At 37.2% G+C, this 27,561-nt stretch overlaps 1 protein-coding gene across 1 annotated transcript in view; it reads left to right on the top strand.

Moving 5' to 3' along the window:
• The window catches only part of Rs1 (Dead-box helicase Rs1), a 293,164-nt gene that overhangs the window by 36,517 nt on the left and 229,086 nt on the right, over positions 1-27,561 (top strand). The window contains exon 4 of the mRNA XM_090398602.1: positions 5,105-5,184. Within this exon, the coding sequence (XP_090254728.1) occupies positions 5,105-5,184 (80 nt within the window). The remainder of the gene's footprint in view (positions 1-5,104; positions 5,185-27,561) is intronic.

Below are 27,561 nucleotides of genomic sequence, written 5' to 3'. Positions count from 1 at the left end.
AAGAATTTTGAAGATTGTAGAAGAATTCTATGGAAAAAATTGTACAGTAAAGGTGATGGTACAGTAAAAATCATACCTAGGGAAAAGCACCACCAGTCCTTAAAATCAAGGAAAATGTTAGGATGACATTACTGCAGACATCTTAAAAGCTGCTACTCTGAAGGTGGAGACAGTTTTTCCCCCAACTATTTACTGAATGATTATTATTATTATTATTATTAGAGCCTGTGTAGCTCAGTGGATGTGGCGTTTGCACACCACGGCGCTTAACCGCACGAAGGAAGACTTCTTGGTTTCGAGTTGGCAACTAGAAGAAATTTTTCTTAGCCTTTTTTCGACCGGTTCCCAAGTTAATCGATCTCTGGCATGGCAAGCGGGTTTTTCGTCCCGTAAACTCAAGAAAATCGACCGTAGAACCCACATTATTTCAGACAGTAAATGCAAGTGTTAGGGACCACAAGATGGCGGCACTTATCGAGTCGTCTCTCTTCACTGCGTGCCTGTTAATTAGTGATAGCCTTGGGCCAGGTATCTCTGATTGGCTGCAGAGATTGAACTGCCCACTCAGTCATAGGACTAAATGGCCTTGCCTACTCCCTATATACAGGAATAAAAAGGTGTTAGCTGATTTTTTTTTTTTTTTTTTTATTTATTATTATACAGATATCTCCAAGGGGTCAGAAGACTCATCATGGTAGGTCCATTTATTCACAGACTAGCTATCATTCACACAATACCTATCATACTTCTTCTTAAACTCATTCATTGATGAAGCACCCACAACCATAGGTGGTTGTGGGTTCTTCATCATTGAATAAGTTTAAGGAGAAATATGGCATCTGGCAACCTATTCCACCCAGTCACCACTCTCCAAGCAAAAAATTTAATCTTAACACCCTCTAATCATACTCTTGCACGTCTTCCCTGGTGACCCTTGTTCTCTCCCTTCTTGCCATGTACTATAAAAAGTCTTCAGTGTCAGTCCTATAAAATCCCTTTAATAACTTAAACGTTTCTATCATGTCTCCTCTTTTTCTTCTATCAGGTAATTTTTGAAGCCTACAGACCTCAATCTATTCTCATAGGGAGCATTGCACAGATCCACCACAAACTTTGTCACTCACATTCTGGATCCTCTCCACAATTTCTTCATCACCATGGGATCCAGGAGTCCAGATGTGGCCTTATTAAAGCCTTGTATAGGGGAACAATTATCTCTCTCTCTCTCTCTATCCCTGCTTGCTAGTGTTATGTACCAATTCTTTATATGGTTTGCATATTCTTTAACTATATTACCTTTATATCTTTATCTAATCTTGCTAGTTATATATACCCTACTCACTCATACAAATTTCCCTTTCTTTAAACAAGCTAAATTTAGGCCGTTCTTAAGTTTAGTCATGTGTAATTTGATTTATGATTAGGGCTTTATCCAAGTATGGGAAGCTGCTCTTAAACATATCCTCTGAGACAGTTCACCTGATAAATATTGAAAAATTTATATTTTAACTGCGCCAGCCAATACTGAGGATAGACGAGGCTCTTATCCAAGGTGGCTCTCTCTCAGAATGATACACAGTAATAAACTTCCAACAATAAATAAACTAATTCCTGTTCTCTTTATCTTAGCATGCAGTCGTGGCTCTAAATATCAAATTATATTCGTGGGTTCCTCCTGCTAGGTTCGATGGTAATTTTATGAGTGGCTATTTGAATTCATATAACAAGCTAGACACAGGCAAATGCTATGAAACATATTTATTAAATCAAGAAATTATACATGAGAAAACATAAATGCATGGTTAACTATATTGTGTTGCTAGCAAGCCCTCAATTTCAATATTTACATTACAATACATGAATAAATTACTTGGACCACTTCTTTGTATAACTTAACAAACTTCTAGCTTATGTAGCCTATCCTTTATCACTCACATGGTCACTTGTTATATTTCTCAACATATCACAATCATCTCTTATACAAATCCCTTCTAGGGAAACATTTCTCTAATGGGGAAAAGTCAATGCCAAATTCAGGGATGGTTCCTAAAGTTCAAAATATCCTAAAGATTTCGCACAAAAATCTTCAACTGGAAAACAAAATTATGACAGTCTACGTTACCGTTCCTAGAATGACTTTCAGTTCTTTCTTCAGCCTTGTCTGGACATCAAGGCTCCTTTAAGGTCTACAAATCTCCGGGTCACATACACGATAGCTGCATGGCCAGATTCTCTGAATTGGAAAGGCTAGGTGCTGCTCAGGACTTTCACTAGTATCGCAGGCACACGTCTGGATTACTGTTGCACGATATAGCTATCCTGGTCTGAGGAAATTGGTAGCCCTAACTTGCATGCTACGGCAGGTGACTCATAACTTCCACGGCCAGCCTAGAATCTTCTCCGCTGGCAGAGACCGAGAGCCAACGTCCACGAGGTCAGGAAACAGGAACCAAAAAGCCCCGTGTGTGTGTGGGAGGGTGATGTTTATATTGCCCGCTTCAATCTCGGAGATTCACGCACTTCGCCATGTTGTTTATTGCACTCCACACACCTCCACGTGCGCATGGCGTGTTTTCTTAGAAAGCGTTCTAGCTTCCTTTTCGTATAACTTCACTTTCCCTCTGGCCATACGTTATTCTGGACGGCTAAAATGTGATCCTTGGACCCTAGCCTATACACTTTGCTTTCTTATAATACATGAACAAATAACTTTAAATAAATTTCTCTATTAGACTTCCTGCAAAACAGGTTAAGTCTCATATATTTTTCATATTAAATATTTCTTCACTTCTACCTTAGTGTTATTTATACATATATACACGCCGTTCATTGTCAAAACACAACATTCTCTATCTACAATCAAAGATAGTTGTTCCTTAATAAATTAATGTTTTGTCTCACTTATATTTTGATTATTCAGGACACAATGCTAGGAGGTTCTGCTGTGCTGTTTTGGTTACCTTCACAATATGCCCTCCAAACGTCAACTCCCTTTCTACAATCACACCCAAGTCCTTGGCCTAATCAATTTCCACCAGTTCAGTTCCATCGATATAGTGCATGTCTTCTGATCTTTTCTCAGAGTGTATCACCTTACATTACGTTAAACTGTCAACCATTTACCTTTACCCATACCGCTAGTCTATTTAAGTCTTCTTGCAGGATCTATGCATCACCTTCATTTACCAGCTCTTCCCAGTTTAGCTTCGTCAGAAGCTAAACTTGGAGCAACTCCTACAATGCAGGAGTTGGTCCAAGTACTTGAGCCGTATGGCTCACTTGCCTTCTCTTGGACCAATTCCTGCATAACCACTCTTTGAGATCTGTATATCAATGTGAAATCTGTATATTCTATGTGAAATCTTGTCAAATGCTTTTGCAAAGTCTTGCAATATCACTGATCAGCCATTTCTCTTATCTAACTCATTGTCACTTGATTATAAACATTAAGCAGACTACTGAGGCAAGACCTAGCCATATTCTCCCTTATAAGTATTATATTCCTATCCATCCAGTCTTGAATTCTGTCTTTTACCAATTTTTTCAATACTTAAACCACTCATGAGATGCTGATTGGCCTATAACTTGCTACTAGCCTCCTTTATGCAGTGGGATTATTTCACCTTCTTTCCATTCCTTTGGCACCTTCCCACTACTAAGGCTTAAATTAAACAGCTTGGGAGCTGATAATTCCCTTGTGCATTTTCGTAATGCCTTGACAAACACTGAAGTCCCATGGAGTGGAGCAATGCTACAGTTATTCTTTTATATAAAAAAGGAGACAGAGAAGACCTGAATAACTATAGACCTATTAGCTTATCTGTAATTTACAAAGTGTTATCAGGAGTGTTGTCACACCACCTAGTGAAAGTATTATCCTTCGCTCAGCCATGTGAGCAAGCGCAAGTTTCAGCACCATAGATCACATACAAGTATTAAGAACTTATAGAGAAGCCCAATGAATACAGACTTCCATTGTGCTTTGGCATTCATCGTCTATGAACAAGCATTTGATTCCATAAGTACATTGGCAGTTATTAACTCCCTGAAGTCTTGCTCCATAGATGACAAAAGGAATATGCCAGTGCAGTTATCACCAAAGCTTTATAATGCATCACTACAGTGTTGCATTAAAAATCTAGCAATGAATTGGGAAGGAAAAGGAATTAAAATTAATGGGGACCACCTTACCCATCTACATTTTGCTGATAACATCATTATTTTTCCAATACTCCACTTGAACTACAAAATATGATTTGGGAACTAGTACATAAAAGTAAAGAGGTGGGACTGAAGATGAACTTAGAGAAGACTAAAGTAATGTATAACAGCTTCATAGATAAATTAGATATATATGTTGAGGATATAATGCTGGAAAATGTGAATAACTACATCTACCTAGGTCAAAAGATTACAAATGATGGTAGAATCCAGGAAGAAGTAGACAGACTTGGAAAAATGGCAGTGCATTTGGTAAAAACTAATATTTTTAGGAGCATCTTATCTTTATGTCTAAAGAGAAAAAGTGTTTAACCAGTGCATCCTACCAATTCTTATTTATGGGCTGGAGACTTGGACCCTTACCCAGAGAGACATCCAAAGGCTGGAGACCACTTAGAGAAGCATTGGGAGATGCATGATGGGAATTATAAGAAAGGATAAGAAACAAAATGTGTGGATAAAAGGAATTACAAGAGCAGAAGATGCCATTATCAGTGTGAAAACCCTAAAATGGAAATGGGCAGGGCCATATTGCTAGAAGATCTGACTAACAATGGACTATTGAAATAATAAACTGAATGCCCAGAAACTGTAGAAGACCTAGAGGACAACCGTTTAGCCAATGGAGGGATGAAATCAAGAAACACATTGGAGTAGCATGGCAATGCCACTCCACAGCAGCCCATGACAAGACCAAATGGAGAAATCTTGGCAGTGGACTGAGAATGGTTGATGATGGTAGTATACATATATATATATATATTTTTTTTTTTTTCTTATTGTTATTTTTGTGATGTTCTGAAGAGTTGTATTTATTTCACAGCTTTCTAGGTTAAAATATGTAATAGTAATGTGAACTTTCTTTTTCCCCTATCATCCATAGATTTGCTGAAAATCACGAATAAAGGAAAGAAAAAGAACAAGATCAAGAACATAAGAAAAGAGTCTGTGGATAAGATTGAAGTACTCTTTAGAGCATTCTGTTATTATATTATCTATCCAAACTTTACTTGATATTTATTCAAAAATTTTTGCAATTTGTTTGAACAGTGTACATTTTTTTTATCAAAGTTTGTGAATCTTGTTAAGATATGCATGAATTGTTTTTTTTTTTTTTCTGTTAAAGTTATTATGAAGGGAGATCCTTAAAAAACTTGAGCTTTGCACTTTTATTAAGCATTTAATAGATAAAATATCCAAATATTGAAATTGAAAGATAAAATATCCACATTTTTTAATAAACTGCAAATCAAGAAAATAACACAAAATTTTGCTTAATAGAAAACAGAATGCTTTGATGTTGCTCTTCATTATTCTGTCTTTTATGTAGAGTATCAAAGCATTTCATGAAAAAGATGCAACAAGCTTTCTTATGACATCACGATAGTCACTTGAGGAAACAATTTAATTTAAAAACTTCTAGTCATGTTTGGTTATGAAGTATGGATATCTTATTCTTGAAATACTGTAAATCATGTAACTCACTAGTATAGTGTGAGTTACATGGCATCTGCATTCCCTATCTGAATGTGGTACTGTTGCTGAAATAACAGAGGTACACTGATGCTCATAGTTTCTATATTCTAGTTTCTTGATGTTTAAAAAAAATGATAAAACATTCAATTTTTGAATTTTTTTGTTTTTGGAAAAATAATAAAAATAGCCTTATGTTTGCAGTTAAAAATGTGAATTGTAACATAAAACACATAAAGGACTAGGCCTGCTAAATGCATTCATAGCATATCAAATAAGAATGACTTTATTTTATGCAGCTGTAATGAAAATTGATTTTTGAATGATCAATTTCAAGAGTCATTAACCAAATAAAATAATTGCTATGACAAACTAGTGCAAAAATCAGAAATAAAAGGAAAGTAGCACTAGTTTTAGTAAAACTGGTGGGATAACAGCCTGGACCAGGGAGGACTTATTAGTATCATTCAGTTAAATATTTTTCTAATATATTTCTGACAAAAGATCATTAAAAGCATATTGTGTATGGTTTGTGGAATAGTAAAAGAAGATTTACCTTGGTTGTCTAAACAAGAGATGGTGGCGAAGTTATCATGCAAACAAATTGCATGATAACTTCAATAATAAACTTCAATGAAAGTACAGATATTTCGTACTGAAAATAACAGTACATCCAGTGATTATACTAGCCTTTTGTCTTATTCTTTTTGTATGCTGTTCTTCCCATATTCTTTGTTCTACTTTTGAGTCTTTTTTACCATCCTATCTTCCAGACCATCATCACCGAGACACAATGTCTTGCCACTGTGTTTGACATCCGGTGCGACCCATGGACATCCAGAGAGAGAGAGAGAGATCCTGGCAGTCTTGCACAGCTTTGGTCTCTTCTTCAGCAAAACAGGTGGTCCTGAATGGCCTAGTCAGGATCAGTCAGCTAGTGGGCTTGTTTGCAAGGATCTTCAGTGTCGCAGTAAGTCTCCTTCCCTGTCATCTGGGGACAGGCTATGACTTGCTGTTGTGCTGGTATCGAATCCAAGATAGCCCAGACATTCCACTCCTGAGTGCAGTTATTGCTTGGGGAGCTCTGGCACCGAATTTAACTCTGATTGAATATGAATAATAATATATTTTTTGAATAACAGCTTCACACATGTAACAGAAAACTAAATATAATTTATTACTACTGTATATTTCACTCATTATGTTATGAGCGTGATATACATTGTAGCTCTGCTGGTAACATTGAATTTTTCTGTTTACAGGAAGATATTTATTTAACCAAATATTTCGGTCTGGAAATAGCAGACCATCGTCGGTGGTATTAATACCACCGACGATGGTCTGCTATTTCCAGACCGAAATATTTGGTTAAATAAATATCTTTCTTGTGATTACGTGATTATATCATTCAGTCTTATGTCGCAAGTATCCTTAAAACAACAAATGTTTACAGGAAGCCATCCTTTACAGGCAGATATATCTTCACATTATCATCCTCCACAAGAAATAGGTATCAAAAGCCTTATATCCTGAGCATGCACAATGTGTTCTTCTGAGTCTCGTTTATTAGAAGAATTAAAGAAAATAAAACTTACTCTTAAAATTAAGAACTTTTATTGCTAAAAGACCATATGATTTAATAGTAAAAAATACAAAGAGCCAATAAGTTTCACTAGCTGCTGTCTAGTATTTTCAAGGCTATACTGATGTGAAAACAAATGCATCAAGTTACATGAAAAACATACACTTTAGTAACTGCTAGGCCATTACATTTGATAATTCGTGTTTTTGATGGCATGCATGCGTTCGAATGCTTCAGTCAGAATCCAGTACATGACCACGTGTTGTGTAGTTTTTCACATATCGTAGTTCTGTTAAACTGAGAGAATTGATGAGATTTTTCCATATGTCTTTAAGAATAGCACCTTGATTTCTATTTAAATTATTGCCTCTGCATAACACCACAGCTGCTTCTTTGAAAGTTCTGTGTCTGTAGTCATTCTCGATGTAAGGCATAGAACTGTTTTTCTGATTTATAACGTGATTTGATGTTGAGAAATGATGAGCTAAACCAGATGTGATGATTCTATTGTGATTGACATCCCCCACATGTTCCTTCCGTCTTATTTCAAAACTTCTAGAGGTCTGTCCAATGTAAGAAAGGCCACACGTGCATGGAATTTCATATACTCTAGGAAATTTGAAGAAAGGTACCTCATCTTTGGGTGATCTTAAGATTTGCCTGATCGTGTAGTTGGTTTAAAAACCACTCTGATGTTATGAGCTTTTAACATTCTCACCAATTTTGTGGATACTGAATTAACGTATCGAATAACAGCTGTGGACACATATTGGGACACCGTAACATGTTGTTGGAGGTTATCTTTAAATAGCAATTTGTTTAAAATGTTAGACGGGTATCCATTCAGAGATAGAGTGTTAGCTATTAGTGACAGTTCTCTCTGTACATCTGCTTATTTCGAAATAGACCTTAAGCCTCTATTACAGAGCATATGAATGATGCTGTTTTTGTGATCTGTGATGGTTAGACGAATAATGTAGATATCTACCTGTATCTGTGGGTTTCTTGTAAATGGACAGTTGGATATTGTTTTCTTCTCTCTTCACTAGTATGTCAAGAAAAGGTAGTTTTTTGTTCTTCTCCAGTTCCATAGTGAATTTGATCTTATTGTGTAGTGAGTTGATTTTATTAAGAAACATGAGAAGGTTTTCCATGGTATCCTTCCAGATGATGAACATGTCATCGACATATCTCCACCAAATCGACGGTTTTGGTGAAATGGTGAAAAGAATATCCTTTTCAAGTTTTTCCATAAATAGGTCTGCACATGGTGGTGACTGGGGGCTACCCATGGCTAGACCTTTCGATTGTTTGTATACTATGTTGTTTACTTTGAAGAAATTTGATTTCAGTCAATGATGAAACAACTGTGTGATGTCTTGAGGGAAGAGATCTTTAAGAATGTTGACCACCTCTACGACTGGTACATTAGTGAATAAGGACACTACATCAAGACTAGCCATAATGTCCATTTCTGATATTTTGATACTCTTGATTTTTTCCACAAATTGTAGAGAGTTTTTAATGTAGGTCTCTGTTTGTCTAATTGTTCCTTTCATTAAATTTGCCAGATGCTTTGCTAGTAAGTACGTAGGTGAGGATCTTCCATCAACTATTGGACGAAGAGGTATGTTTTCTTTGTGAATGTTGGGTGCCCCATAAAGGCATGGAGTAATAGGATGTAAGGATTTAAGTTGTTTTTTTAGTTCATCTGACCAACCGGTCATATTGCAGATAAGAACGTTAGTCTCCAGATGATTACTCATGATGGGATTTTTATCTAAGACTTCGTAAGTGGAACTGTCTGCTAGTAACAAGTTAATCTTATTAAAGTAATCTTTCGAGTTGAGAATGACTGTTGAATTTCCTTTATCCGCTTTGGTTATTATAATGTCTTTGTTGTTCCATAAATTGCAGATAGCTTTCTTATCATATGGAGTAATATTAGGTATTGGTGGTTTTGCTGAAGCAAGAATAATCATACTATTGAATCTGATAGCATTTGCTGTAGCCTCTGGAAGAGGATAAAGACTTTTTTCTATCCCACATATGAAATCCATTTTAGGAATAAAATTAGGGGAGATGGCAAAGTTGAAACCCTTTTTTAGGATTTCTGATTCATGATTAGAAAGCCTGTAATCTGAAAAGTTGAAAATCACTTTGTTGTTAGGGAGACCGTGGTGCGACTGGAATTTTTTCTTATAAAGAACCTCGAATTTTTTAATTTGTGTGATTTTACTCGCTCTGAAAGTTTTTTCGTAGCTACGATGTAATACGTGGTCTATGTTATTCCAAGTCATTAGTCCAAACTGTTAGATATGTCATCAAACTGTTCTCTGCACTTCGCATCAATAATGTTAAGCTCATACCTGGTATGTTGTATCCTTTCTCAGTCTTGTGGTATATTCTTTTGGCTGTTGCAGATTAGATATGTCCTTTTACTACTAAGAACTTCGGAATGACAGTGAAATCTCTACATCTCTTCAGAAATGTAAGGTGGTTTAGTAACTTAACTTTTTTGCATTTGTTCTTCTCAAAGCACCAAACTTTGTTTCATTTGTAAACTTAAATTGTTCATATTTGGTCTAATATATTAAAATTAAGAACTTTTATTGCTAAAAGACCATACGATTTAATGATAAAAAATACAAAGAGCCAACAAGTTTCACTAGCCACTGTCTAGCATTTTCAAGGCTATACCGGTGTGAAAACAAATGCATCAAGTTACATGAAAAACATACACTTTAGTAACTGCTAGGTTGTTACATTTGATAATTCGTGTTTGATGGCATGCATGCGTTCGAATGCTTCAGTCAGAATTCGGTACACGACCACGTGTTGTGTAGTTTTTCGCATATTGTAGTTCTGTTAAACTGAGAGAATTGATGAGATTTTTCCATATGTCTTTAAGAATAGCGCCTTGATTTCTATTTAAATTATTGCCTGGGTGTAGCACCACAGCTGCTTCTTTGAAAGTTCTGTTTTCACACCAGTATAGCCTTGAAAATGCTAGACAGTGGCTAGTGAAACTTGTTGGCTCTTTGTATTTTTTATCATTAAATCGTATGGTCTTTTAGCAATAAAAGTTCTTAATTTTAATACATTAGACCAAATATGAACAATTTAAGTTCACAAATAAAACTTACTCTATTACTTAATACATACTGTGAGACCCTGTTAGAGAAAATATGTGATAATTATCATCCCTCTTCCAGATTGCAATCTGATATTAAAAGGAATCAGCATACCCGACTTTAATCTGAACTTTAGTAAGCACCCCTTTGCAGATATAATTTGTACACCACTTTCAAAATGGTCCAGAATTTGTCATCTTTCGTACTACCTATCAAAGATACATTATGACCTTTATCTTTGCCTAGTGTTTATCACATACCATATGATAAACACCAGCAAAGATGACAAGAACAAATATGTTCTTGTCATCTTTGCTATTTTTGACAGACTGGCTGTTCTGCTACTATTAGAATCAAAGAAAAATCAAGATTGTATAAGATTTTTGGATTTTGATGGTTCAGGCCTTGCTTCTCTTGCCATTGACACTAGACACAGAGTTCACTGGAATCATACCAAGATGCTACACTACGCTACAGTAGGTTCAAATTTCATCATCTATTTTTTGAATCGTCTAAAACTCTGCACTACCATCCTAATCTTAATCGGACAGACTGTATGCCTATTTCTAAGTTTTGTAAAGGGATCGCTTTTAATTGTTTATAATTTTTTATATTTTTATTTATTTATTATTTTTTAATTAATTAATTATATATAGATTTCCGCGTCTCTAAGCTCTAATAGTATTTCCTTCTACAGAACAGCTGCAACTGAGACACATGATATTATATGCATGCTGTATCACTTGTTCTTGTGTTCTTGTTCAGAATTTAAATATTGTTACCAGTTTTTCTCCCTGTAAGAAGCTCATGACATATTGAGCAAAATATATAGGAATAATAAATATTTTTTCTTACATGTGTGAAGCCATTATTTAAAAACTATAGTATGTCTAATGCATGTCTCTATTGAACAACTAGTAGAGTATGAATAATTTTTCATATTAGGGGCCCCAGCAATTCCCAACTAAGTTTAGAAACCATTGCAACATCAACAGAAAACCAAAACAAGAAAATGTCACCCTTCTTCAGCTAGAAGGGTTTGGAATGGTTGGCAGGATCCTCAAAATCTGTGGAAAAAAAGACTCTCTTCTGAGGATAATCTGATAGAAACAACACAAACTCACACACAGCATGTCCTCAATGTCCTACATGAAGAGACCTACTCCGAAATGAAAGACCAAGAAGTGACAGCCATGAGGAGAACTCGTGTGTAGGGATGACCCATCAGGAACATCCTTACTTTTAATACCAGCATATGTGAAAGCAGGATAACTGAAGTGCCCAGTTAGGCTCTAGTCCTGAATCCCTTGTGCTGCTTTAAATTCACCCACTCCAAAAAAATAACTGATCAGTGTTGCTGTCTCTCTAAACTGCATAAAAGAAGAAATCTATATGGTTCACTCCAGAGGACATACCAAAAATAGTTTTTTGAGAAGTCACTAATCAAAAAATAATGGATTGTGCTAAAGAGGGTCAAAGACATGCTTTAAGTTCCTTTAGTAAATGGCATGGATACCTACAATACCCCCATCCAGAAAAACAAAATGATAGATGCTGGCCATTCGCAATTTTCTAAAAAGAACAAATCCAAGCCTAATGAAAAATAAAACCTCACAAAATTGGAAACCAAATGAAATCACTGAAAATAAATGATGAAATAACATTGCCATGGATTCCATCCAAACATTGATGACTGTTTTAGAACGCAGGAAACATTCCTGAAGCTGAGTGATAACCTAGTACTACAAAATGCTACCATAATTCATAAGGATAGGACAGGTGATGGACCTGACCATATAGAAAAGGCTGAACTTTCTTATCCCCTTATTATGAGAAGTCTACAATCAAGAGTTTCTTAAGAGAAAAGTAGTTTTCAAATATGAGAACTAGCAAATTTTAGTAATAGTTAATGGCATTTCATTAAAGAAAGATAGAACTGTTGGTTTATCTTCTTTGTGGCTGGAATAACAACTGTTCCTATCTCAGAAGAATGTTATAATTCTTTCGTAAGTGAAGGAGATTGCTTCATTCGAATTTAAATTAGAAGTGCAGATGCAGTTGAGAGAAATAGATGCCATTTTTATGATTAAACAAATTTAGTTTGAAGTTATCATTAAAAAGCTAGCATATTTTGATAAAATGTGATTTATTTAATTATCTATCTAAGTCTAAAAATGGGTTTATTGTTAAAATTAAATTATGTATGTTGTATACTATTTTGTTTTTTTAATTTATATATCTTAGAATTATTAAACTGTTTTCCTTTTGGTGTGTAGAAGTGCAAAGACTGAATTTTTTCTTAATTATTGAGAAGTAAGATAGATTCTTGAAAATAGGAGTGAGTCATCATAGCAAATTTATATATCTAGGATCAAACTTGGTGCCTAAGATTTTAGTGTAGGAATTTAATACTGCTTGTAACTGATAGAACAACTATCACAGCCAAGAACAATTATACCGTATGCCCACAGATACGAGACCCTTTGACACTTCTGCACATGTCAGAAGAAGGAGAATTCATTCTGATAATAGGGTAATCAATTCTTCTTATGGGATGAGTTGTTTATTATTACACGTCGGAAAATTCACTCTTCTTTTATGAACATTGAAGTTTTTAAAGCGGTAACTATTTTGCTTGTATAACAGTTGGAAAATTTTACGTTTCTGCTCGTGATTTCGCGTGTTGGTAACGAATTCATGCATTGCCTTATTCTTTTCTCCTCTTCAACATGAATTGACTCTTCTTGGCACATTGCCAGTTGAGGGTCTCGGATCAGTATGTATATTGAAATATATATATAAATTTTATATACATTTTTACAAGTTTATACTCATTTAATTAAATACTGTAGAATATTTCCATACATATGCTGATGGTCTACATAAGAATTAGGTCTACAGTTTTTATGAATTGCAAATTTACTTGATTATAACAACTATTTTTCTACAAATGTTTCTTCTACAAAAGAGGTAAAATAAATTCTAATAAAGTATGGATATCTGCATTTATGTTAATACCCATCCACTCCTCAACTTCCCTAGCACACTTTTTGAAAAACCAAGGATTGGATAGTGAGCAGGCATTTTCAGTGAAGTTGGGATTTAGGTCTTCATTTCACCAAGAATTTTCTCTATTTCAGTAATGGATCAGGAGATTTAAAAAGGTAGTCTGGCCATTGAAAAGAAAGACATTCTAGAGGTTATCTCATTTGGTGCTATTATACAGTAATGGCACTTTCACTGTAGGGAATTTTTTTAGCATATATTCTGCCTACGGGGCTTCGATTAGGACTTCTCTGTTGTTTGCTATAGTATGAGTCTACTGTAGTGCTAAAGGACACAATGTTGAAATTGGCTGAGTGATGGGCATTCCATAAGAGAGAAACTTTGCACACAGTTATGGTTCTTTCTTCGTAAGTCCCATTCATGAAAGATTGAAACCTATAGCACATTTAGTATGATAGATGGGTTAAGAGTTAGGTAAGTTGGTTTCGATGAGTTTGGAGTTGAAATGTGTCATGAGTTTTGACCAGCAGCTGCTTCTGTTCATACATGATTAGAAGAAAGTGGCGAGATGGTAGTGGTCAGTTCAGTGGAGTAGTACCTGTGGAAATACCTATGGAAAAGACATAATACAGCAACAGAGCATCTATAGGAAAATAACTGGAGGGAGCCAGTGAAGGAGAGGGTCATCAGTTGAGAATTTCACTTCTGAATATAGTTAAGCATTCTGAAGGAGGTCTTAGGAGCACTACCCAAAATGTGGGAACAGTATTCCAGTATTTGGCAGATTTCAGCTTTAGAGAGAAGTACTGTTTAGAATGAAAGAGAATTCCAAGCTGATTAGAGGCTGTAGAGGCTATGGACCTTATATGCTTTTACTAACATTGATGACATGTGAAATTTAGTCGAAGAAGAGAAAACTAATCCTGGTTGTCAAGCAGAATATTGTCAGAGGAGGGAGAGGCATGAGGGAAACCGACTCTGCATGTTTTCCTTCCTAGAGATGAAACAGTTGTTTTGGTGGCATTAAAATTCACCAGGTTGTCCTCGCCTCATCCATTTGAGAATAGTGAGGATCAGCATTCTTTGGAGAAGATTTCCAAGTGTTACTTACCTGAGTTCTACAAGGTTTTGAAAATGAAAGAGAAGTGGAGAGTACACTCATCAACAAAACTATCAATAGGATTCTGTTAAAGTTTGTGATTAATAAAGTTACTAAAAGAATTTATTTTGTCACAATTTAACAAGTAGGAACCTTTAATAAAAAAGAAAAATATACTTGCATCTAAGTGTGAAATACAACTGAGAGTATTTGTTAACTTACATAAGAAAATTTGTTGTAATATGATGAAAATAAGATAATTAACTTACAGAATATTGGTCATAAGAATTTTGCATGTAAAGGCTCGTTGTTAAACAATTTAAACAAGGGATTATAGGTTTATGTCAATTCTTAGAAAATTTAAAATTTTGGTAAGCTGATAAAGTTTAGTGAATGTGACTCATAGGGTTAGCAAGAACTAAGGTAAGGTCCAAGGTCAATGTTCCCAATTTTAGATGTCACCACGAGTCAGTCGCATGCCTACGGCCCGCGGGAATCTTCGGCAGAAAAACACCACCCTAACTAGTCAAAGGAAGCGTATCCAGACATTGGGGGGAGGAGGATTAATTGCAGAAGGTGCCGATAGGGTCATGGTATAAAAGGGTTAGGAACCCCCCCCCACACACACACACAAGGCTCTCTCTTGGTTCTCCAGTCTTCGTAGGGGTTGTCTTATGTGGTTTTCCTGAGTGACGGTCAGGAGTTTTCTCCTTCCGCCATGACAAGGAACAAAGTAAGCTGGATTTTGGTCCTGATTCCCTATTATAGAAAGGGACGCCATACAGCTGAGAAGAAAGGTAACTACTGCATGTTATATCAATCGTGTTCTTGACAAAAAAAGAAAATCTGTGGAGAAGTAGGTGCCCACGTAGTGAATCTCACGACCACAGAATCGCAGATCCATTGTGTTTCCTTGGAAGAAGCTTGATGTGCTGAAGACATGAAGGCCCACCTTGATCTGAGAAATCTCAGATATGGTCCACTACAGAAGAATTCGTCCTCAGGAATTACAGACAAGTAAGAGTAGAGACTAGCATAGAAGATCATTATCAAATGTTATCGTAAAATCTTATATTATTTCAAATCTTATATAGCTGTGATTGTAGTTCAGTTACTGATCTATTGAAAGAGTCGAACTAGGACTTTAAAATGGCTGAAATTGCTATTCAATGCACCGCTTGTAATAACATACAAATCTAGCCACGGGGGGGGGGGTGTTTAGTTCCGAGTTCAAGGTCACGACTGTATAATTGTTTCACACCTAAACATATTTAAGAAATTGCTTCTTGTTTTGACTTTCTTTCATAAACTAAATGTCCTAAATGGTGAAGCTAAAAAATATAAATGTTTTAGGATACTAAGGGGAGCAAGAGCTAATTGTATTTGGGTGATATCACGTATACTAAGAAATTTGTTACAAACAAAATAAATAGATAAATTTGTAAGAGGAATTAACAATTATAGGATGGTAAAACACAACATAAATGGTGCAGTCAACAGGATGTGGTTTAGCTAATTAAACTTGAATTGTATGCTAATCACAGTAAGTTGGTTTTGGATGTGGATCAGACAACTGAAAGGCAAAAGTTATAATTGTGTGTTATTAGAATTTTAAAGTGTAATATACTGTAAACCGAATGGAAGTATGATGGAACCCTCTAGTAGTTTAGGCATGAATGATAGTGAATTTTTTCGTTATATTAACCCTCAACAAGTGTTCCCTCAGTTTTCAGGCGAGGAGTCCGATGACATCATTGGTTTTTTTTTTTTTTACATAGAAGAGCTTAGAAGGGTTGGGGGATGGTCTGACTTTCAGTTGCTAGTTTTGCTCCATAGTAAACTGGTTGGAAAAGCCAAAGCTTTCCTAGGTCTCTCTCCTATCAGCAATTCAAAAAAATATTGATCTCGGAATTTACTAGGAAAAAGGGGAATCCCCAGGTATTGAGGGAATTGTATAGTTGCGTACAAGAGGATGGAGAAAATGTGTCTGATTTTTGCAGAATACTAATTATATCACAATCCATGAGATTCTCATTCTCAGAGGAGGCCCACATGAAGTGGTTAGCCTTCCAATAGTTCGGAATTGGATTATGTGACCGATTAAGAGAAGTGATATTTAAGAAAGGGGCCCAGAACCTGGATGCATGCTTCAGCCCGGCAAGAAAGAGGGAAAGAATTTTGGAGGAAATTGCGCAAGCCTCCTCTCTGAGGAAACAACTACAAGAGGGGGTTGGGGACACATAATCCCCCTCAAAAAAAAAAATTTTTTTTTCCTGTGCACCTGATTAGTTTCAAGGAAAATCCCGGTCCCTCAAAATCAGTTCTGGACCATCAACACACGAGAAAAGGGGAGACGGAGGCAATGAGGTTACAGCAATGTGTTGCTGAAAGGGGGATCTTATTTCAGGAACAGTTGAATTAAAGAACTTGAGTCATTCTGTGTCAAGTGAGAATGAGAGAAGTCTAGTTGCAACTGCCGGTAATTCAACCGAGAGAGAGATAACTCAATAAAAAGTGAGGAGGTGAAAATACAGAGTGTTTCTGTAGCAGAAGTGGAAGGGAGATTACCCATTCCTTTGGTAGAAGGTTTGATTGACGGTATACCATGTAACCTCTTGTTTGATACTGGGGCTCACATATCGGTAATCCCAATGAAATTGGTTGAAGTGTTTCGGGCCATATCCCTTGATAGCTTCACTGAACTATGCAACCCCATTAAGATCATGGGAATTGCAAGAGTTGAGCTCTCCTTATCTCTGAGGGTGAAGGTAAGGATCTCCATACCTTGCTTTCCTGTCAGTATCACGCATGAGATGCTGATATTACCCGAAACTGCAGACATTAGCAATCAAGTCATACTGGGTATTGATTATTTAGAAAAAATTAATTCATGTGTGACTTTGCTAGTGGAACACTGTCTCTGTGTGGAAAAAGGTACAGGACATGTGGTGATGAGAAGAAAAGCGAGTGTTTCGGGCCATAGCCCTTGATAGCTTCACTGAACTATGCAACCACATTAAGATCATGGGAATTGCAAGAGTTGAGCTCTCCTCATCTCTGAGGGTGAAGGTAAGGATCTCCATACCTTGCTTTCCTGTCAATATCACGCATGAGATGCTGATATTACCCGAAACTGCAGACATTAGCAATCAAGTCATACTGGGTATTGGTTATTTAGAAAAAAATAAATTCATGTGTGACTTTGCTAGTGGAACACTGTCTCTATGTGGAAAAAGGTACAGGACATGTGGTGATGAGAAGAAAAGCGAGGCCATGGAGATTGAATTGATGGATTGGGGAGAGGAATCCAGCATGTGGAGTAATAAGCTAACCCAAGATGCCTTTAAGTATCTAAGTGCTCTGAGCAGGAAAGGGTTCACATATTGGAGTTCTTTAACTCTGTATTCCACAATTATCCAAAGGTATTCACAGAGGAGATCAGCTAGCTTTCTTGTACCAGCATGCTGTCAAGGTCTTGGAGAAACTAGTCAAGAGAAGAATACAGGATTGGATAGATGAAAATGGGATACTGTATGAGAGACAACATGGTTTTGTGAAGGGTAGATCATGCCTCAGTAATTTGCTCACATTTTATAATACAGTAACGACTGAACTGGATAAGGGTAATGGGTTTGCAGTGATTCTACTGGACCTTGCCAAGGCCTTTGATAGGATAGCACATGGAACTCTAATGAGTAAACTGGAGCAGATGGGGATGGATATAGGGTTGGTGAGATAGATAGGAGGGTGGTTGATGGAGAGATACCAAAGAGTGGTTTATTCAGGAGTGGAGTCCAAAAGACGGCTTGTGACTAGTGGTGTGCCACAGGGTTCTGTTCTTGGACCACTACTTTTCAATTTGTTCATTAACGATATAGGAAAGGATCTGAGAGGAAGTGTTCACTTGTTTGCTGATGATACAAAGTTGGGTAGAGCAATTGTGAGTGCACAAGATGCAAAATTTTGCAGGATGATTTGGATAGTTTGGAGGATAGTCTGGGCTAAGGAAAATGGGCCAGGAACTCAGCCATGAGTTTTCAGAGTCTGATGAACTCTGTGTTATCTGACATGTTGGGGAGAAGGAGTTATCTGCTTCCAGGATGATCTTCTGGATTACTCGTCTTGTATCTGGGAGCATAAGAGATTACTAATGGGAGTTATGGAAAGACTTAACAGGGCTCAGCTATCCCTGAAATGTTCCAAGTGCCAGTTTTTCCTCAGGAAAGTTGAATATCCTGGCCATGTAGTCAGTGAACATGGAATAACACCCACGAAGGAAAATGTGATTGCCATATTAAAGGCAAGAGCTCCCCCAATTATAAGGCAGATTACGAGGTATTTGGGCATAATCAACTTCTACAGGAATTCATTCCCGAATGCTCCAAACTAATGGAGCTTATAGTTAGGCTTACAAAGAAGGGAGAGAGAGATTCGAGTGGGGAAAGGAACAACAGCTTGCATACCAACTCTTAAATAAATCTGGCTTTAACTAGGTCGCCTGTCCTAACTTACCCAAAGCTGGGTCAAGTGTTTTATCTCTCTGCTGATGTCTCCAACGACACAATTGCCTCTGTTGTGGAGCAGGAAGCAGCAGCGGGGGGGGGGGGGGGGGGGGGAAGCCAATCGCTTTTATCAGCAGGAAGCTTTCCTCCTCTGAGATAAATTACTCAGTAATTGAAAAGGAGGCACTTGCTATTATTTATGCTTTGAGTAAGTTTAGATACATGCTGTTGGGATAACATCATGTATGTTGTCCCAACTTTGTTCTCTGACCACAAACCTCTGTTATTTATATCCTCAATGAAGGATAAAAATCAGAGAATCATTAGGTGGGCACTAGAGATGCAGGAATTTAACTTGGAAGTAAAGTACATCCCAGGTTCAGTGAATGTGGTCGCGGACTATCTGTCCAGATCTCTGGACGTTATACATGATAATAATACCAGCCGTAATGAGGAGGTAATCTCCTCTATATTCTAGGGGGGAGGGGAGTTAGGCACGGAAGGGATCACCCCTCTAGAACATCAAGTCTGGGAAAAATCTATAATTGAGGAGCAAAGGAGGGATCCAGTATGGGGAGAGGTTTATGAGAGAGTTTTGAGAGGAGAAAAGTCCCCTGATAAGTATTCTTTCCATCAAACCCTGTGCATTGATCCAGATGGTCTGTTATTGTCCAAACAAAGCATTACGGGGAGATGGAAGGACAAAATCATAGTTCCAGAGGTCATGATTCCATGAGTACTATACACCTTTCTGACTCTGACTTGGCGGGTCACCAAAGAGTGCATAGAACTTGGAACAGAGTTCATGATCGTTATATATGGAAGGGAGATGTAGAGTCGTATGTGACCTCTTGTCATTTGTGTCAACAAAAGTCCAGCATTGTGGGTAAAGGCCCCCCCCCTCCAATCTTTCCCAAACTCCACATGTCCTTTTCAGGCTGTAGCCATGGATGTTGTGGGTTCACTACCTATCACCAAGAAGGGAAATAGGTACATACTACTGGTCATAGACATGTTTTCACGATATCCAGAGGCTGAAGCAATTAAGGACGAATCTGCCTGAACAGTGGCTTGTAAATTTTTCAAGCTGATTATTTCTAGATACGGGACACCACAGACACTGCTCTCCAACCAAGACTCCAACTTCACAGCTGAAGTCATGTTGCAGCTGTGTAAGTTGTTGAGAATAAAAAAAACTGTTCACTACACCTTATCATCCTCAAGGAAATGGAATGTGTGAAAGATTGAACAGGTCCTTAAAGCTTACCTTGTCAAAGATAACCAATAACCATATCTCGAATTGGGATTATTTGCGTGCAGACCCGCTCTATGTACTGCCATCAGAGAAGCCCCTGCCGTTATCCTCTATGGGTTTGAGCCAACCTTCCCTAGTGATTTCAGGAACTGCCATGTAAATTCAGGATTTCCAGATATTGATGACTATCTCAATAGTCTGATCATCTATAATAAAATTGCATATGAGATGGTAACCAAATCCAGTGCAGCTTGTTCACAACAGGCAAGAAATTATGCCAACAAATTGAGAAAATACCAGGATCTAAATCCCAGCGATCTGTTCTTGCTAGAACAAAACTCCGTTAATAAGAAAGGGGGGAAGTTTGGAACGATTGCGGCCGGACCATTTGAGATAAAAGAAAAGTTGTCCCCAGTGACTTTTAAAATAAGAGAGAGATCTAAACAAGGAAAATTCTGGGTCAACCACTCTAATAGGTTGAATTTATATAAGACGAGGTCTAATAGGTTGGTATGCCAAGGAGATTCGATGGAGAGTGTATGCGGAAGGAGAAGAACTACAGAGAAGGACAACAATCCTCGTCAAGGAGGAAGCCCTAATAAATGCCCCCGTAAGAAAGAAGAATAATATTGGATGTCAAGGAGAGCAGGAGAATCCGATCTCAGATCGGCAGTTCTCCAGGTACAATCGGCTTAGAGATTGCATTGGGGCAAGTAGACCAAACGAACGTCAACCAGAACGGGGGAAGAGAATCATGAGAACCAGAATAAAGATGAGATGTGAAAACAATCCAGATACAACCTTAGGCCCCCGACAAAATGATAAGGTAGAACACAGGACAGGAGTTTATCCCCTGAGTGAACATGCCTCTGATGAGCGGAGCTCGGACGAAGGAAACCTAACCTTGGGTGCGTCTGGGACAGCTGCCCGAGGTGTGAAAGAGAGCATACATGGGGCCTAGAAGGGAGCATACAGGAGAAGGAGGCCTAGAAGGGAAAAACACTATCAGGATAAAGCACTTAGCAGAATTCAGTGCCTCCAGTTTACCAGGTGTTTCTTCAATAAGCATGAAGTTCCTGAAAGGTTGAGGAGAGAAGGAATAGAAAATTTGTCAGTTAACAGAAAGGAATCCAAGCAAATGAATTACACCATTTATGCTAAATGGTAATGCTATCAACTACAAGGGCACACTTTACTTATATAATCTGGGGAATCTGCAGCATGAAGAGTGGATAAGGACCCCCCGGTAAAAGAGGGGCTCACAAAAAAAAATAAAAAAATTTTTAAGGAGGAAGGGAACCTTCGTTAAAGTTTGTGATTAATAAAGTTACTGAAAGAATTTATTTTGTCGCAATTTAACAAGTAGGAACCTTTAATAAAAAAAGGAAAATATACTTGTATCTGAGTGTGAAATTCAACTGAGAGTATTTGTTAACTCACATGAGAAAATTTGTTGTAATATGATGAAAATAAGATAATTAACTTACAGAATATTGGTCATAAGAATTTTGCATGCAAAGGTTAAACAGTTGAAACAAGGGATTATAGGTTTTTACTTTAACCATTGTGCATATGCTGAATTTTTGGCATGGACTTTTTTGGCAAGAACCAAAAATTTTCTGGTTCTCAAAAAATTGGATAAGGGTCAAAGGGTTTGAGTGGAGTGGAGAATAAAAAGCGGTCATCGCAGCAATAATAATTTCTATTATTAGATTGGAGCATGTTCTGGGATGTGAAGAACAGAAGCAGCGATCATTCCATGGATACAAGAAGTCTCAAAGATCATCCTAATTGGCTCTGTTGTAGTATCACAGGATGCAAAACTGAGAATGACTGAGAAGGATGATATGTAGTAAAGGGGACTCAGATAGATTGCCAAGAGAAGAGCTAACATCCATGATGTATTTGGAGGGACAGCTGGTTAAGAAAAGTCTAGGATCTTGGGAGAATAATGAGGATTATCTGGAATTCTGATGGATTGGTTAACAATTTGTGTTAAGTCATTACTGATAGCCAACAGTTGAGCTTCTTTTCCAGCATGGTCTGTAAAGTTGGAGAAGGAAAGCCTGTCTGAATTGTGGACATTGAAATCACCAAGGATGATTATCTCACTGTTATGGTAATTGGGCTGTATGTGATTGATTTTAAGAGTCAACTAAGTAGGAGAAGTCATTGCAGTTAGGAGGATGGCAAAGGCAGCAAATGAATGCAACAAAGTGTGGCAAGGAAATCGTGAGCCAAAGCAGATGACCTTGGCCAAGTGGATAGCATATCTGCTCTTCAGTTGAAAGGCTGCGGGTTCGAATCCCACCGTGGGCATGGATGTTTGTGATTGTCTGTGGAAATACCAGTGCTATATTTTGAAAGTTGCAGCACCCCCGTGATTTCAAGCCGCCACTGCATTTAAGGGAATGTTAGTAAACAATGAGGTAATGTCAAATTTTTTTGACCTGGTTGGCTGAGTGGATAGCATATCTGCTCTCCAGCCAAAATGCTGCATGTTCGAATCCTGCTGTGGGCATGGTTGTTTGTGATGGTCTGTGGAAATACCAGTGGTGGTCAGCGGTAAATGGCGTTGGTGTAGTTGCGATCAGTTGGTGATTGAGTGGTGGAGACGGAGTTGTAGAGCAGGTGCCCTCTGTCGATATGTCCTTGGACTCCATAGAGGTGTCAATAAATAATAATAATATACAGGGAATTCCAGGTCTAACAACCTTTACAATGGGGTATCATATCTAACAAATGCAGAAGTTCCACCCGTCTTATGAAAACCATCATAATGAGAAAGTTTTAATAAAATTTCTAATTTTTCAGCCTTAAAAAACTCCCCAAACCTCAATAAATTTGGATGCATGAGACTACCCCAAATATGGGAGGCTTGCATTCTTAGAACATCAGCCCAAACAGCCAAGATTAATACCCAATTTGGCCCACTAGGTGGCACCCTTTAGGACTCTAGGACTGACTTCAGTTGTTTTTCTTCAGCCATTTTGCTCAATGTTAGTGATTGCGTGCACATTTCATTAATTTTTATGTTCCCTGAAGATGGTAATGTAACATTACCGAAATATTGGAAGTATTGATTAAAGTTATTTAGTTAACATAATAATATACGTTGTTCTTTCCTTAAAATTAACGGTTTTGTATCACCAACGTAGATGCTTATCTACAAGAATGAGAAAGTTTAAAAGAGGTTTTTGTTGCTGAAGATGTAAATTGTGATAGATTGATGAATAGCATATCAGTAGTTTAGTTTAATCCTTTATCCAAGTGTGAGCAAACAAAGTTTGTGCCTGAAAGTATCTTCAGGACTGGGGTAAGGTAGTGCAACATCAGGCAACTCGTTGCAAAGCTGGAGAAAGCTCTCATCACTCCTATCTCAGTATCTCCCATAATGCAAAGCACATCTCCTTGCGGATATGTGTACTGCTATGCGTTAAGGCAAGGACCACTACCCATACCGGTTTCGACCTTTATTGAGGTCTCGTCAGTGGGAGCCAGGCCCAGTAGTGGAGATACAAAGGCAGAAGCAATGAGAGGTCTTGGATAAAGGATTAAACTAAACTTATTATGGTCTAACCAAGTGAAAAATAAACTCTCAACATCTTTCTCTGAATCTGGAGTAATTTAATAATAAGGTTGCACACCTTTGGCAACTCCTATAGGTTAGGATGACCTCTCATTGCTTCTGCCTTTGTATCTCCACTAGTGGGCCTGGCTCCCACTGACGAGACCTCAATAAAGTTCGAAATCGGTATGGGTAGTGGTCCTTGCCTTAATGCATAGCATTATACGTATCTGCAAGGAGATGTGCTTTGCATTATGGGTGATACTGAGATAGGAGTGATGAGCTTTCTCCACCTTTGCAACGAGTTGCCTGGTGTTGCACTACCTTACCCCAGTCCTGATGATACTTTCAGGCACAAACTTTGTTTGCTCACACTTGGATAAAGGATTAAACTAAACTTATTATAGTCTAACCAAGTGAAAAATAAACTCTCAACAATAGCATATCAGTTTAGGATATCTGTAAGTGGTAGTGGTGTGTATCATTGATGTTGAAATTAAGACCTTGATGTTGGTAAAGTTAATCTGAATTTTTATGGGTGTAATTTTTGTGATTTTTTTAGGTGCATTTTTGCTGTTTTAAAAATTTTGGGTGGTTTTTGTGGGAGATGTTTTTCAACTGCAATGACTAGAATTTTTTATGCTGTTGAGCATGGTTGCAAATTTAATAATGGAAAAGTTGCAGAATGCAGCAGAGCTGAAGAACTTGGGGTTATCATTTCCACACATTGAGTATCCCAACTCCAATCTGAGTGTAGCCTCATGAATCATCCCTGTAAGTTGCTATACTCAGACTTCAACAAGCAAAGCCTGGCGAAAGAATCAACAGCAAGATTATTCACCAGCTTATCTCATAACTTCAAAATAGAAAGGAAAACACTTGAAACTAAATTTTTTATCCCAGAATATTTTTTACCCTGTTTAACTCATTAAGAGATAGTCTTCAGATGTATTTATAACCAAAAGAAAACAATTTTTTTTTCTATTTTCTCTATTTTACCAGATACACACACACACACACACATACACAGCCAACATAAAATCAATATCTTCATTCATTCTTGAATTTGCACCACTAGCTAAGCTGGACATAATTGTGGAATTGTTTGCTATTAAACAGTGATCTAACATAGATTTGATAACCCTCTCCACTTCCCCTTTATGCTTTTTAATCAGATTTAATACTATAGAGGTCACTCCTCCTCTCTTGCAAAATACCCTCCACCCAGCCACTCCCAATCTTGTGTCTTTTGGCATCACAAAGGTAACAAATGGGACAACTTCTGGAATTTCTGCTGATTCAAATACCAGCTCAGAGTGAATCACAGAAACTATTCTCACTGGCCTTCATTGTCCATTTCACCAAAAATTCTTGTCTACATTCCAAACCTTGGTTCAACCAAAGGTGTACTACAGTGGCTGGGGGGGGGGGGGGAAGAACAGCTTACTGCAGGTGGCTTGCAATAAGAACATCAGATTTGTACTCAGCCTGTGCTGAGATATGCAAAATATCTATCAATAAATCCAAATCTGACTTTGTAAGAGCCAATAGCAGAAACTCTCCTCGTGTCTAAATGGAAGATGTGCCTTCTGGTCACATCTTCTATTTAGACAGGAGTTGCATCCAGTGACCCTTGCAAGGGCCATTGGATGCAACTTTCTCTTACTTGCACTTTCACCTCCGCTGTCATCAACTTGGCACCACTGTTACATCACCTCCTGGCATTGTTCTTCTCATCCAAATCCTGCATTCATTACCAGGGCAAATTGTCTCATACCATACCAGAAAATGAGTATCATATACCTCATGTGAGTTTTTGGCAAAGATACATCAGAAGAATACCAAATAACTTAGACATAAAAGTTTCTGGTCCCGTTAACATTCTCTCCAATTGTATTCAAATGTTGTGCCAGATGTTAGCTCTGTTGTTCAGAGCTAACAACTGGGACTTATCCAAGAGAACTGAAGTAAGCACATATTCAACCATTCCAAAAAAGGAAGATAAAACTCTGATGTCAGACTGCTGACCAACTGACATCACCTCATCCTTCTCCAAAATAATGGAGAAAATCATCAGCATTTAATTCTCCACTACCTAGAGCAGGGATCTGCAAAGTTTTTCTGAGAAGGGCCAGATAGTAAATATTTTAGGCTTCATGGGCCAAAAGGTAAAATCGAGGATATTATGTACTTATACTCTGTATAAAATTTACACATTTTTTTTTATTAACAAAGTACAGAATAGAACTGTGTACAAACAAATTTTTGGGAAATTAATGAGAAGTATGGAATTCTGTTTCAAGGTTAATTCTCAGTCATTCAAATCGATTGCAAATGCTTATCAGATATAGCTCATTCTGTAACACGATTTTATGTATTTCATCTTTGGAAATGTCTTTTCACACAGATACATAGCACCAAATATTGAAATTAATCCACTTGAAAGGAATTTATGGAAATCTTTCAGACTCCCTTCTTGGTATTTGTCTTTTAATGTGTCATTGCATTACAGATTAATCATATTCCAATTGAAGGTTAGGCAGATGCTCCTATATAGCGCAGTTAAATAAATTTTGAAAGATAGATACTTATTTCTTTGTGTTGCTTCTAATATCCCATTTACACCATATAATTGTAGTGTTTTGAATAGCTTTCCTCTTAGCACCTTGTCATGTGCTTTTTCCAGATCTACAAAATTTAAATACAGATCCATGTTATATTTCCCATGATTTCACCTATTCATCTTAAATTGAAAATCTGATCCTGACAATTTCTATTTGGCCTAAATCCAGCTTGTTCTTCAGAAAGTTTCCCTTCCACAATTTTTCTTAGCTGTTTCTTAAGTATATGAGCATAAATCTTACCAGGACACTCAGTATGAAATACCTCTGTAATTCTCATATTCAGTTTTATTTCCTTTTTATAGATGGATATGAGAGCTCTACTCCAATCATCTGGAATTCAATCCTCTGACCAGGCCTTCTGAATTATGCAGTGCAGCCACTGTAAAACTTTTATACCTCCATACACGAGCATTTTGTTGAATATCATCAACCCCAGCTGCCTTTCCATATTTCAGGTTTTTGATGGCTTCAAGTATTGATATGCTTTCCTAATTGCATGCCCATTGAGTGTTTTCTATTACAAGCATCCACTGCTTGTTTCATTTAGCAATCTTTCATAATTACTCCATACATCGCAAACATCTTCAATTTTTATGCAACCTTTATCATCTTTAATTCCTTTCACAGTACTCTTTCCTCCATTTCTAACCTTTATTAATAGCCTCCAGAATATTTTACCACCTTCTTGATATTTATTTTCTACACACTTACCAAAGTCTTCCTTTGACTTTTGTTTAGCTAGTTTTGCATGCTGCTTGGCTTTCTTACATTTGTCTCTGTCTTCTCTAAGAGCACGAGCTAACATGTTTGGGAGGAACTTTCAATATGCTTTTTTCTTTTCCTTCACTTCCTCTTTAACTTCCTGAGTATTCTCTATGTAGTTCTGATTTACTATTCTTGCAAACAATCTCACCACATGCCTATCTGGCTGAATCAGTCAATGTTTTCTTCAGGGTTTGCCACCGAGTCTCTAATATTTTTTTTTCTTATTTTCAGACTCTTCATATTTTTCTTCAATGATGTTTGTGTATTTTAGTCTTCAGTTTATTGTTGAAAACTGTTCACCTTTGGTTCATTTTAAAATTTTCTTGCACTTT

This window comes from Typopeltis vanoorti, chromosome 9 (genome assembly GCF_054136105.1).
Source record: "Typopeltis vanoorti isolate ZY-2024b chromosome 9, IOZ_Tvanoo_1.0, whole genome shotgun sequence".
NCBI classification, from domain to species: Eukaryota; Metazoa; Arthropoda; class Arachnida; order Uropygi; family Thelyphonidae; genus Typopeltis; species Typopeltis vanoorti.
This window is presented reverse-complemented; position numbering and strand designations above follow the sequence as displayed.